Source organism: Acanthaster planci, linkage group LG21, assembly GCF_054643075.1.
Source record: "Acanthaster planci isolate LZ-2023a linkage group LG21, COTS_SCS, whole genome shotgun sequence".
NCBI lineage: Eukaryota > Metazoa > Echinodermata > Asteroidea > Valvatida > Acanthasteridae > Acanthaster > Acanthaster planci.
In genome coordinates this window covers 6,089,231-6,103,331 of record NC_141797.1, presented here as the reverse complement: position 1 = coordinate 6,103,331, position 14,101 = coordinate 6,089,231, and the positions used below count along the sequence as shown (strand labels likewise).

At 40.2% G+C, this 14,101-nt stretch overlaps 1 protein-coding gene across 2 annotated transcripts in view; it reads right to left on the bottom strand.

The window, feature by feature from the left end:
- The window catches only part of LOC110987483 (uncharacterized), a 64,275-nt gene extending 52,118 nt beyond the window's left edge, over positions 1-12,157 (bottom strand). Inside the window, exons 1-2 of one of the 2 annotated variants that reach the window (XM_022250239.2) lie at positions 11,663-12,157; positions 5,351-6,094 (exon numbers count right to left, since the gene is read on the bottom strand). In XM_022250239.2, the coding sequence (XP_022105931.2) occupies positions 5,351-6,094; positions 11,663-11,987 (1,069 nt within the window). In that variant the 5' untranslated portion in view covers positions 11,988-12,157. The remainder of the gene's footprint in view (positions 1-5,350; positions 6,095-11,662) is intronic. The other variant, XM_022250240.2, reaches the window with a different exon arrangement.
- Positions 12,158-14,101: the final 1,944 nt, after the last annotated feature.

Below are 14,101 nucleotides of genomic sequence, written 5' to 3'. Positions count from 1 at the left end.
CAGTTGCTAGCCAGACAACCATACCCGAGACTTTTGAGCCTAACGAGGAAATCGCACTAGAGATGGTCCAGGGATCAACACTGGACTCTAGTCAAGCTGGTTCACGAGTCATTAGTGCAACTCAAGTAACCGCCGTGGACAAAACTGAGGAAAAAGTAAAGTACACCAGAAGGGGAGTTGAAAGATTGAGGAAAAAGAGAACCAGTTGGGAGCGCAAGAACAAGGAACATCAAGAACCATACAACCTAACGAAGGGGAGAGGAAGAGGAAAGTTTTAACTAGAAATTCGTGACCCGTCTTGTCCTCCTTTTTCTGATGCTAAGATTGGCCACTTTTAATGTGAACGGTCTCAGGGATTACGGGAAAAGGCAAATTATTTTCAACTATCTGAAAGATAACTTCGATATTGCTTGTTTGCAAGAAACTCACAGTGTCGCTTCAGATGAGTCCATTTGGAAGAAAGAGTGGGGAGGGGATGCAATTTTCAGCCATGGCACTAGTTCTTCTAAGGGAGTGGTTATTTTGGCATCAGAAAAGAGAGGTCTCAATCTAAACAATCCGGATAAAGATAACGAAGGGAGAATTGTAGGGGGAGATTTTATGTGGAAAACTATTCCTTTCAACATATTGTGTGTTTATGCTCCTAATCAAATGAATGAGCGACAAAAGTTTTTTAGTAATCTTTATAAATACGTCAAACAAGATGACAGATGGATTATAGCGGGAGATTTCAATTGTCAAATCGATCTGCATTCTGACAACGATAAAAGCAAATCTGAGTTTCAGAATTTGATTATTGAAAATGATCTCATTGATGTCTGGGGGAATTTATATCCTTCTGACAAGGGCTTCACCTTTTTTCACAGGGGTCTTAAAAAGAGCAGTAGAATTGACTATATTTTGATTTCGCGTCAGTATTATAATTTTTTGAGTGACGCTAAGGTCAATTCAAACGGTTTATCCGACCATCTGGTTCTTGCATGTAATTTTAACTGCTGCACCACTGATCGTGGTCCAGGAAGATGGATTTGTGATAACGGTATTCTCTGTGATGATTCCTGTGTAGACTATGTGACTAACTTTTGGAAGTTTTGGAAAACGCAGAAAAATTCTTTTTACAATTTATTTGACTGGTGGGATATTGGAAAGGGCAAAATTAAAGCCATTTTGAAGTACTACGCTGAGGCTAAATACAAGGCCAGTAAGAAATTTAAAACTAAGCTGCAAAAAGACATGAACAGACAACTCGCTAAGGATGTTCCTAAATCTCAAATTGTTGACGACATCAATAAAAAACTTAAACAGTTGGAAGTTAATGAACTGGAAAACGCTAGAATTAGATCCCACATCAACAAAATTTCTGGGGAAAAAGGTTCGCAGTTTTTCAAAATTCTCAAATGTCAGAGAGATTCGGATAATTTAATTAAAAGTTTAGTTGACGAGTGCGGTAATGAACATAAAGATATTGAGAGTCTTAGCAAACACATCATTTCTTTTTATAGACAGCTGTATTCTAATGGTGGTATTGAAGAAGAAAACTGTGATGTTATTTTAGACAGTGTTGACAAGGTTCTTTTTGACAAAGATGTCGTTTACTCAATGAATAGTGACCTTACTGATGACGAAATACTCTTTGCTGTCAATCAAATGAGTAGGGGTAAATCACCAGGTCTCGATGGCCTGACGGCCGAATTTTATCAAGCCTTTTGGCCTATTTTGAAGGATGATTTTAAAGAAGTTATAGGCGAATGTAATACGTCCGGGAATCTGCCTCGTTCTATGAATATGGCTTTAATTCGTTTGATATTCAAAAACAAGGGAGAAAAGACCGACCTAAAAAATTGGAGACCGATCATTCTTCTTAACGTCGACTACAAAATCATTTCAAAAATCATAACCAATCGTCTTAAGAAAATTATGCCCAGTATCATAGGCGCGTTGAGAATAGAAATATTCAAGATAATTTAATGACTATCAGGGACACTATTTACTATATTAATCATGAAGGTAGAGAGGGCGCTCTTCTAAGCATTGATCAAGAAAAAGCTTTCGACAGAATCGAGTGGAATTATATGTTTAAGATAATGGAGAAAATGGGAATTCCTGGTAATTTAATCAATTGGATTCGTGTCATGTATAACGATCCTTCGAGTTGTATCATTATTAACAATCATGTCTCTGAACCTTTCAAAGTGGGCAGAGGGATTAGGCAGGGCTGCCCCATGTCCCCATTATTGTATTCGATTTGTGCTGAAGGTTTGTCGAGTCTCATAAGAAAAAACAATTCTATTACTGGCATTCAGCTTCCTAATAGTCGTCACGAGTCCTTGAAGATAGTTCAACATGCAGATGACACCACCATCTTTGTTACCGATGATAACGATTTCCCCATCCTTGACGATATTTTCTCTACTTACAGTAGAGGTTCTGGATCAAAAATAAATTACAGTAAATCTAATGGTCTGTGGTTAGGGAAATGGAGATCTCGCACAGACGCTCCAGGTGGTTTTAATTGGGTGAACGATCATTTGAAGATTCTCGGTATTTATTTCGGGAATGACGATAGCGTCGAGAGGAACTGGGGTCCTCGTGTCAGTAAGATGAGTGCTGTTCTAGACAAATGGGCAATCAGAAATTTAACTTTGAAAGGTAGAGCTATTGTTGTAAACTCTTTTTTCGGTAGTTGCCTCTCTTATTATGGAAAAGTTTTATCTTGTCCAGATGATGTGGTTAAAAAGATGAAAAGAATTAAGTGGTCCTTTTTATGGAATGGCAAAATAGAGAAAATTAAGCGCAGTACCATGTGTGCACCTGTAAAAAAGGGTGGACTTGGAGTGATTGATATTAAGAACAAACTTCATTCTTTGAGAATCAATGTTTTGACGAAATTCCAAAATAGTGCGGGAAAGTGGAAAAGTTTTTTCGAATATTGTCTTTTTAATGCCAGCGGTCCGTATCATCTTGGATGGTTTATCTTCTCCAACCCTAAGATTGTAGAAAAGAATGCACAGCCTTTTTACAAACAGCTGATCAAAGATTTCAGCCATCTAAAAGGAAAGTTAAATTTTTGTCCTTCGTGTGTAAACGAGGTCAAAGACATCCCTCTGTGGAAGAATAATGTAATTACTGGCAACTTTACAAAGGTCATGGATAGTAAGGTTCTTAAAGCGAATGGAATTTTTTGTCTTGGTCAGATCGTAAATAACAATGACATTATTTCAGTCAAGGATTTGACTATGGTTTGTAAAATTCTGCCTATTAATGCTGGTCGGATTAGAGCAGGCTTAAAAAGAAATATTAAGGATGAGTACGTTTCGGAAAATAGAGAAGGTCCCGGGAATCATCCGTTAAACAGCGTCTTTCTTTTTGATGACGAATCGTATGATGTCACTTCTGTCAATGTTAAATCTGTCTGTGAGGGCTTAAACCTTATGTATTTTGAGACTCCAAAGGTCCAGAGTTATTGGGAAGAAATTTTCGGCACCAGTTCTCTGGATTGGGAAATTATTTGGTCTGTGAGAGGCTGTCAATTTTTGGATGCTGATGATAACGATATTTGGTTTAAATTGAAACATAAGATTCTACCAACTAAGGACAAGTTAAAGCTTTATGGTTTGATAGATGAAGAGAATTGTTATTTATGTCGCCGAGGGAGGGAAAATGTGTACCATCTTTTCGTTGTTTGTCCCTATAATATTGAAGCCTGGTTATTTGTAGAAAAAATGATTCGTAATTATTTGAAAGATGTTAGTTTCTATTTGACAGACAAGATGAGAATTTTGGGTACGGGTATTAAGAATAGGTTATGTTTATTTCTTATTGGACGTCTGCACAGAGTGATTTGGAAAGTAAGGTGTACATATGTTTTCTATAAGGGCAGCGTGCCTCCACGTAATGTTCTGCAAGTGTATAAATCAAGCCTGAAGAAATTTATTTTTCGAGAACATACAAGACTAGATGAAAATGCTTTTTGTTCAATTTATGCAAAACATTCGGTACTCTGCTACGTTCAAAATGAAAGGATTCACTTTTGTTTCTAAATTATGGGAAACCAATAGCCTTTTAATGGTACCTTTTTATTTTAAAAAAAACATGTACTTAATTATCTGTTTTTTTTTATTAGTAAAGGAAACGTAATAACCCTGTTTATTTAGCTGTACCTCTAGCTGTAAATTTTGAGTGATTGAATAAATGGAGCTGTATGGCTCCACTTTCACGAAAAAAAAAAAATAAATAAATAAATAAATAAATAAATAACACCTTTGTGTTCAAAGTGTTGCTGTTACTGCAGTAGAATTTCGTAGTTGCTAGTCTCAAGGTAACGTTCACCACTGAGATTGCCATCAAAGAAACAGGGTCCAATGACGGTGCCGTCTCCACGCAGACCTATCCAAAGAGGAATCTTCTCTCGGCTCCCTTTCACATCAAACTGAAGTTGCGTGGGGTATCCATAGGAGCGCATTCACAGACGTTCTGGTTATTGACTTGGCCATTCATGAACAATGCTGCTTCATCCCCATTCACAACGTGGTCCGAGAATCTGGGATGTTGGTCAAGGAACTAACGGCAAGCTTTTAGTCGTCTGGGTAGGTCTGCATCAAGGAGTTATTGTCGCCTGTACATCTTGTACGGGTACCATTGGATGTCCAATCGAGCAATCTTGTGGGAAAGAGGATGGCGAGATCCAAAGCCCACTTCTCCCGGCAGACACACGCGGGTCTCTTTGTAGCAACTCAGGGACACCTCTGATGTTCGCTTTTAACCCTGCCGTTTTTCGTCGGCCTGAGCGACCTTTGCTGAGATTCAGGCTTGTTCCCTTCCCTTGGTACTTTACTTTGGATGTTTTTGTCGACTTGGAAGGAATGACTCAGTCAGGAAAACGCTGACCAAATGCATCTGCTACTTGCTAGTCCTCAACCACTCTGTTACCACTAACACACGCTACTCCGTTGTAAGCTGCATTTTGCTGGTCTGAGACAATGAAGGAGGAACTGGGCAGACAGTGTTCCTTACCAAATCATCTATCTGGTGCAAGACCAGTTCTAACATGGTTGATTGAACTAGTTTGTGCTCAGTCACATGTGACAGATAATTGGATTACTGGTGTCATAAGAAAGAGGACATCATTAGTAAACCCTGCGGAATAGTTTGTCTGAGGATATAGTGGAGGTGATTACAGTTGGCCGTGAAATTATTTTTTTATCAAGTAATTAGCAAAACCCAGTCTGAAAAAGGCGGAGGGCACTTTACGCAAGGGGATGGGGATTGCCAATACCAAAAATATCTAACTATATCCAAGGTATTAGTTTCTTTTTTAAACACACTATACATGTATGGAATGGGTACCTACCTATCGATCTACATTCATACAGATGGCGTATTTCCTGTATGCCAAGGAGACCATCAAACACAACCAAACTGCTGTACGCTGCTGAGCCGCCATATTGACTAACGGGATACTTCCCTGTGCACGTGTTTGTCATGCCCAGGTAAAGACGTGTGAAGTCATCCGACCGTCCACCCTCAGTGATCGCATCTGACATGTCGTCTGCCTGGATCAGTTCGCCGTCGACATAAACTTTCAAGTCCATGCTTGGCATGCCTATTGAGTTAACCGTAAATGTCAGGTGAAACCATTTGTCCAAAGGTACTTTGCTGTCATTATAATTGCGACTAATCACGTGTTTTTGTGACCTTGCCATGAATTGAAACTGACACGAGCCGGCATTGTACAGGAAAGCAATTCCTCTTGCCGACTGCGTTTGTCCGCCCGAGCTCAAGTAATAACCCCTATAGCTTGAATTGCATAGGGGCGTGTCAATTTTTAGCCATATTGTCCATGTCGCACTGTGTGACTGACAGCTGTCAAGATCCGAGATACAACTCCTACTAAAGTCTCCCAGATCTATGAATGATTCAACAGGCACGTGTACTGCGCATGTCTGATCTAGTCTCTCTGGCCCGGGAACCACTGAGACAGCGCTTTCATTTCCTCTCACTTGATACGCCTCATTGTTTATAAAGTTATCCTGACAAGGTATGACGTCACTCTCCTTGTTGAATGATTGATGCAAGATTGGTGGTAACTCCAATTCTGAAAAAGTGAAAGAGTTAAATAGTTAAAACTTCAGGTCAGCGTTTGTTTTATTTACAAACAATTCAGAGGGGATCAGATAGGACACAGCTTAAACGATAATATTTGGAGGAATGCTGTGATGTAATGCTCTCGTGTATTTCTTTGGGGGGGGTAGAGAGATACGAAGCCTAGATATGTGAGGGAGATGGGCATGACTGGAAGTGCATGGGCGTTGTTGGCCCATTTGCAATGGCTTTGCTACAAGTTGATATGAGGTAGTCACGCAGCAACTTGACCTTCTTCAAAAGTTAAAATGCATGTATCTCGAGACCACAATGACATATACTTCTGGATCGCACGTTATTTAAAGAGGAATTTACAGTCTTCAGTCAGTAACGGGCTTGTTTTACTTGTAATATCACAACAAATTGCCCTTTCCATTTAAACTCAACAAATTTTTGGTAAAAATCAATGGAAGGGTGCGGCAAAATGCCAATTCTGTGCTTTGTGCCCAAGAAAACCAGGCTGTAACTTTCGAAGCGTTTGTTACTTCTGCTTGGATCAAGCTTTTAGAGTCTAAACTTGCTCGTTATATTCATGTAAAAATTATGGCAATAGGTCAATATTAACCGATTGCTCTAGCCAGGAGAAGCGTATTTGCACCAATAGACATAGTGGTTTTAAAAGTGAAATCCCGGTGCGCGCGGTCAACGTTCGCTGTGAGCCTCAACGACGCAGCGGGCATGCAACTCTACTAAATTTAGAGGATCACATATCGCTGAAAATTTGAGGAGCTTAACACGGTATGCAGGATAACAGAAACCATCTTCACATTTTCTATACAACATGCACTGATCAGTGTTATATGAATTGAACTGATCTATTCAATATTTGTTTGGAAAGGTCTTTATGGCCTTGGTCGCGTACTAGGCCATGTAAATTTAGCCTACGTGTTGAATTCCAGCCCTGGAGGGACAAGCTATTTAGTGTTGAGGGAAGAAAAAGTTGTCCTTTATACAAATTGAAACTGTTGAGTGCGAAACATTTAAAAACATCTTCCCGGAATAATGAATTAAGACTTCAGACTTGACTGGTGAACAACCCCGAGGTTTTTTTTATTTTTTGGGGAGGGGGGCTGATGGCAATTTGGGGATAAAGAAATTTATCAGATTTAGTGAAGTTTAGCAAGCTAATGCGTGATTAAAAAGAAAGTGATTACCACAATTAAAATTTTCGTGTTTCATTTTCCATTTATTACAGAACTTCATGGCCAACAAAACCTAATGCAGCAAAGAAAAGGGGCTACCTTGCAATTGCTACAGGCCCGATAAGACTGGCCAAGGAAGTGCCTACAACGTGAGGCAAACGAGAATCATCGTCTCCAATGGAATTGTTGCCATTAAATGTTCTTGAAGAAAAACCGGAGAAGAGATTGTTATTTCTGAAAGTACATTACAAAGGTTGGCCATCAAAATATGACGAGCGGCGAGAAGCAACTGACGTAATTGATATGCCACATCATATGGTGGTAACCACTGATGAAATAAATGACTAATTAAAAGTTAGACGTTGCTGTTGCAATCAGAGAGATTTGTGTGGTCATCGAAAAACAGACTCGGCTGTAAACATTGTTATTGGAATTCCTAAGGAAGCATTTACAGTTTTCAGTTACTGTAATGCTCTGTATAAAAACCATCCATACTCCATTTTCAAGTCATCGCGACTTTGAACACTTACATTCATTCACTGAAGCTTTCAGCTGAGAATTGAATTTATTGGTCGTAATGGTAAAGATATGATCGGGGTGAACTTTTGAATTGTACACTAACTTTTTCAACTGACCTGTCGTAATTGAATTTTGCGACCTCTTGTTTGATCTCTATGGGTGTACAAACTTTTATTGATATCGTAACATTCTCCTCATGTTTCATTATGTACAAAGCTATTCTGGGGAGACTTGTCACACAGTCAAAAATGCTGTCTGCAAAGAATTAAGAAACAAAGGACAGATGCTGGTGAAACAACGTGTAGAGGCTCATTTCCATACGTATGTTTTTGGGGCACATGGCGTACAAGATACGCTCGTGCGTTTCACTTTCAAGGGTGCAAAAACAACGCCCTTAACATGACGCACGTGTGCGTTGCCTTCGACCGTCAAAATCACTGCGGACGGATTCGCAACGCTTGGTGCAAGTGTTGACGCGTACGTGGAAAGGAGCCGTATGCAGTTTGTGTAAGGGGTACTCTACCCTTGTGAACATCCAGATAACAACCAGGACATAATAGGAAGACATGAATTTGGCAATTGAATTTAAAAGGAAGATGTAGTACATGTACACGGTGAGTGTAACATGTAGCTCATGTCGAATCAAGGACATAACAGGAGGACATGCTATGTTATTTGATCAAATTAATTTTGGCTTTAGATCTTCAGAACATTATCTGACCTTGAAATGCAAGTAACTGTCATTGATCTTGAGACAGTTTCCAACACTTCAATATAAGGCTGTTTGTTAAAGATGTTCAGGTTGAATTTAAAACAAAGAATGTGGAACATATAGGCCCTACATGTTGTTGACATTAACCTGTCGCAACAAACGTACAGGAACGTGCAATGCAGTTCGGGTATAATTGAACTTTTTACGAAACAACATCTTGCTAATTTTTTTGTCGTATTAATCCTAATTAACATAGGACAAATAATGATGCTTTAAAAGTTGAAAGTGCCAATTCATGAATACAACACACTCTTCCAAGGAATTACAAACACTTATGGTGAAACAACATTGTGTAATTTCTACATTGTATTGACTTGGGATATAACATTAGACAATTTAGACTGGAAGACATATCTGAAAATACAAAAAGTATTGAATTTGTTTGCTAGAATATTTGAATTTGTTTGCTAGAATATTTGAATTTGTTTGCTAGAATATTTGAATTTGTTTGCTAGAATATTTGAAATATTGAAAATGTATGTTTGTATTGCAAACGTTTGTAATTAAAAGCAAGCTGTTACAAACAGACACGTTGTTTATCAGGCCCCATGAGAGCAAAAATGTCTAAGACCTTTTTTCTTTTTCTTTTAAGCCATCGAATGCTGAAATTGATAAGTAACTACTCATGTTTGCTTGCCATACCATGTCTTTTTGAAGCTGTTATTTTACATCAATTTTTAATCTTTGTATATGTATTTAGCTCTTCAGATTTTGTTTTTGTCTTATTTGCAACCTTTTTAAAATGTGTAGTGGTGGCACATCCCACAAGATTTTAATTTCCGATTTGCAATTTTTTTTACCCCTTGCTGACTGGGACCTTCTAACTGAAACTTACAATAAATATTTTCAAACTGCTTAATCATTTTGAAATTGTTAATGTACTGTTGGTCATTGGTGGTGTGCTATAATATCGAACATGTTGCTGCAGTTTGTAGTCGGTGCCTGTGATCATTGTGTGCACCTCTGAATATCACTGAACCCCTGTGATGTGGGACAGTTCGTCCCAGGCAGCAAGATGTCTATCTCATCAAGGTTGGATCTGTGTTCACGTGGTCCATTTGGTTTGTGCGTATGAAAGTGTTTGTGCCCACTCATCAAGGGCCTGGGCTCCTCGACTGTTTTGGGCAATCAAGGATAGGAAACCAAACATTTTCCCCTTTTGTGTGCATAAGGACTCCACATTTATCAATTGAATCGTGTGTGCTTTTGTCGTTGTCGAAAAATGTGAATTGATTCGGGATTTCTCAGTTTTATAAGCTGGGTGTCAAGATGTCAAGTTAAGATCTTGCGGCCCCAATGATTTTAGTGTAACAAATTTGGGGTTAAAATACCTTACATAAGGTCGTGTGTGTCGTACATAGTATATATGGAATCACAGCCAACACACTCCATAAAAATCCTGCTCTGACGGCACATTCTTCAAACAGGACTACTGAAGATGGGACTAATTGTCGTGCTTGAGTCGTCTGTGGAATAGGTCTTTTGTAACAGAATGTAATAAATCTACTGTCCATTATTAGGCAACTCATTGCTACGTGCACCGGAGACCAAAGGCTTTGAAATGTCGTCAGAGTTGGTTTCGTTCAAAATGAAGCTTGTTAATCCAACATAATCAACGTTTGGGCTGCTTACTAAAAACTGATTGTTGTCTCTACAAGGCTAGGCCTGCACGCAGAAGGGTGGTTCGTACTATTGTGTTCAGTCAAGGGTAGAAAAAACATTACGTTCATCAGAACGACTCGTCCTGGGCATTGCCAAATGTTAAATTAGTCATGAATACATTTATGCTGTCCATAAATAAGATAATAAATTGTTGAAAGGGACCGCCATATGGGAAACCTGTTGTGCCAAAAGGACCCATCAAAATGCACGGCTGAAGCTGCTGTGCGCAGATAACCTTGAATTGCCCTACCTCTGTAGAGAGCTACTCACGTACATTAAACACACATCAAAATCACCCAAGGGCAGAAAAACCATTAACTTCATCCGAATAACTCGCCTCATGTTAAATGAGGCATGAATAAACTGATGCTGTCCACAATAAGATAATAAATTGTTGAGTAGGACTGCAGGACTGCCTCTGCGGCAGTTCGGGTGCGGTTGCCTTCGTGTTCGCAGCCCTCTGCCATTATCTTTGTTTATTTTTGGTTTCTTAAGATGGTATATTCCTCCCAGAAGACCTTGTTGGAAAGACATTTTTATGCGCACTATACCTTTGACCATGAATGAATACTATGCACTTCAACACAAGTTCTTCTGTATATTCCATGTGTCATTTATGAGGTTTGTGTCGCTCCAGTGTACAACGCCATATTACACAAGCCAATAAACGAAACACAAAATCACACCTCAAAAATCCAGCCTTTAAATCTTGAAAAAATTGAACGAATTTTGCTGGAGCTTACCATACACATAAAGAAATATTAAACAGGATTTAGGCTTCTTGGTAACCCAACAGTACGGAGCAAAACTACGATGAATGGCACGGACAAATTATAGTTAGCCTCTCTACAAAATGTTACGCGACAAAAGGCGAGGCCATTGCATGTGTCAGGGTCACAAAATGACAGTAGTTGTGTATTCGTGTCATAATGGATGTCAATGTTGCCGTTGGGGGATTTCACATTAGCGCCGTTTGCGCATATCCGCATCGAAACCGAGGCTCTCTGTGTCGAACCTCGTCGGGCGCGCCGGCAGAGTCGACACAGTACATGCAGCTTCAGTTTAAACCACGCACACTGCGCATGCAGATACACGTCCATCGCAGGTACGTTAGTTCGCGGTAAATTGCCGTTATTTTTTCTTTTGATTTGACGTGCCGAGTCATCCTGACTCTTCCACAAAAATGTGCAGCCTGAAAAGTCATAACATACCTTTATGTATTTTGTGTGTTGACTCCTTACTTTCAATCGTCTGATCGTATTAAGAATTGAAGCTGACACATACAGCCTCGTTTTCAAACGCAGAAGTGCGCGGATCGACTCTAAAAGCGTCGTATTGGGATCCCTCTATTCAGCGCCTTGCTCGAGCTATTATTATGAATGAAATGGTTCTACAAAAAGCCAAATGCACGTTGATATAAACTTACCGGAGGTGTTCCTGGAGTTTATGGTTAGCCAGATGAGAGATGGGACATCGGGTGCAAAAGCGTTCTTGAAGATGTCGTCTACAAACTTCGACATAAACAGCAGTTCGTTAAAACTTGTAACCGTCGCCAGGGATGCAATTCGAGCAGGACGGCTGAAATGCTGACAATATTCGACTGCGTCTCTGTACGATAAGGATGCTTCAAAATACCTGTAGCAGTTGCTTTGACTCTCAGTCCATTGGAATGGGCACGGTGTACATACTGCTTGAATGGAATCAATCGAAGTCTGTAGGTAGACAATCGCCAGAATCACCCAGAGGGCCATTGTGCAGTAGCAGCGTATAAATCTTGGCAACTAAACTCACCACTAGCCAATAACTGCACGCCGCATTTGGAACAACTCAGGCAAATGTTGACTGGCTTTCCCAGTCAACTTTCAGAACACTGACTAGGAACGCAATATCTGAAGTCTCAAGTTCACCAATGTTTATTCTGTTTATGCTTCGTCTATTATTGACGTTACTGTGATTACAGTTCACGTGCATTTTACGTCACACAGACGGGTTTCCTACCCTTCTCAAAGGGCCCTAGCCCCTTGATCGCGTGGGTAAACGTCTGTATCTGCTCTCGCTTTGTTCTGCTTCATAAACCTCTTGCGGCCAAGTACACAGCGATGTATTTTACAGCGGCGACCTGATGAAAGTACTTCAGGGCCTCTCATGTATGACAAGTCTCACACTACGGACACCACAAGCATACAATGATAACATTTACTAACTTTTCGGAAAGGGGTAGGGCACTTTGAAAGAAGCCACGCAACAAGTTCACCGAGGGCGTATATATCTACATATTGTTGCGCTCCCAACAAACTGTTCCCCTATATGCATGTAGATTATAGCGTACACGCTATCACACACACCACTTACCCCACAGCAAGCGCGCAATGATCATCTAGATTACACGCATTGTACACGGCGCATTGCACACCCCGCGCGACCCGGTTGCACTACATGCTGCGACATGCCCTTGAAGTGCAAGTCCGTAGCACATTTCCAACTTAGTCATTTTCCCCCAAATCCTTTCTCGGAGTCGATCCTACTCTCAGTCACACATATGACCCGTACATTCGACCCACACAGACCCCCAACTCATATCGTATGTGTCCCGCCAAACCACACGCCGAAAGCCTGTGTCCGGGGATAGGGGATGGTGGTTTTGTGGGGGGGATAACTTGGCCAGCCAAAATTTGAAAAGTGCAGGGTGATACATACACCAAGTAACACTTTAAATAATGGGGGCAATGTTTATGATTCAGATGTTCATCTTCTATATAATATTCAGGCAGAACTGTACATTATAACGGCATACCTACGGCTTTCTTATCGTTCTGCCATTTAAGTGCTATCGAATAGGCTACATTTTGGTTGTTTGGAAGTCCGAAAAATACTGCATAATTCGCCTGAATGTTTTTCTGACAGTGGAGGCGTGATTGAAGGGCCCCTCCCGAGTCAAAAGCTGGGGATGTACACTCCAACCCCGCCATCCATTGCTTCAGGTTTGAAAGATTTATATAAAAAAAGATTCATTACCTGTCGTTTTGAAGGATGTTGAGGGTCTGTACAGATTACACGACCCTTAAGAATATAAAGCTGTCGAGGAAAACAATAATTTGAAAGGCAAATTTCACCTAAAACAACCCAAAGCAGATTACAACAAAAATAAATATACCGCTTTCTTCTACCAAAAAAATATTGGCTAAGCCATTTCGGAACGTGTGCTTGCTCATCAATATTTTGCCCCTTTCATGGTTAGACGGTAAATCTATTGATTTTTCACATCATTGATATATATATTGACCTAAGGCTTGTAGATGACTGACGCTGATTGTTTCCATGGCTTAATGGCTACCCTGGAACAGCATGCTTTTGCTGACAGAGGCTAGCCACATGTCCTTATTGGGAGCGACAACAGCACATTTTTATTGGCAGAGGCAAACCGCTTGTGTTCATTGGCCGAGATGAACCGCATGTTTTTATTGGCAGAGACAAACCGCTTGTCTTTATTACCAGATTACGAAGAACGTTTGCCTCAAGGAACTGGTTCATCCTGTCATATCATGAATCTTATTGACACTGTGAGAGTGCCTTTGGGCGGAAAAGGCGTGCTGCTCTATTTCATCTCTTATGTGCGTTTTGAGCAAAATCCTAGAGATTTTTATTCATTCCCTCCTACTTATTACGAGATTGCAAAAATGGTGACAGATGATGGTATCATTCGTCTTTTTATGTTGAAGCCCCTGTATGCGAAATAGTCATGCTCCACCTCAACCTAATTGGTCAAGTTGCATGAAACCTTTCGGTGTGAATTCATAGATCAGGTGGTTAGGAGCCCGTCATTTTCAAATTCGGGCGTGAGTATGAGCCGTGATGAAGGCGCACT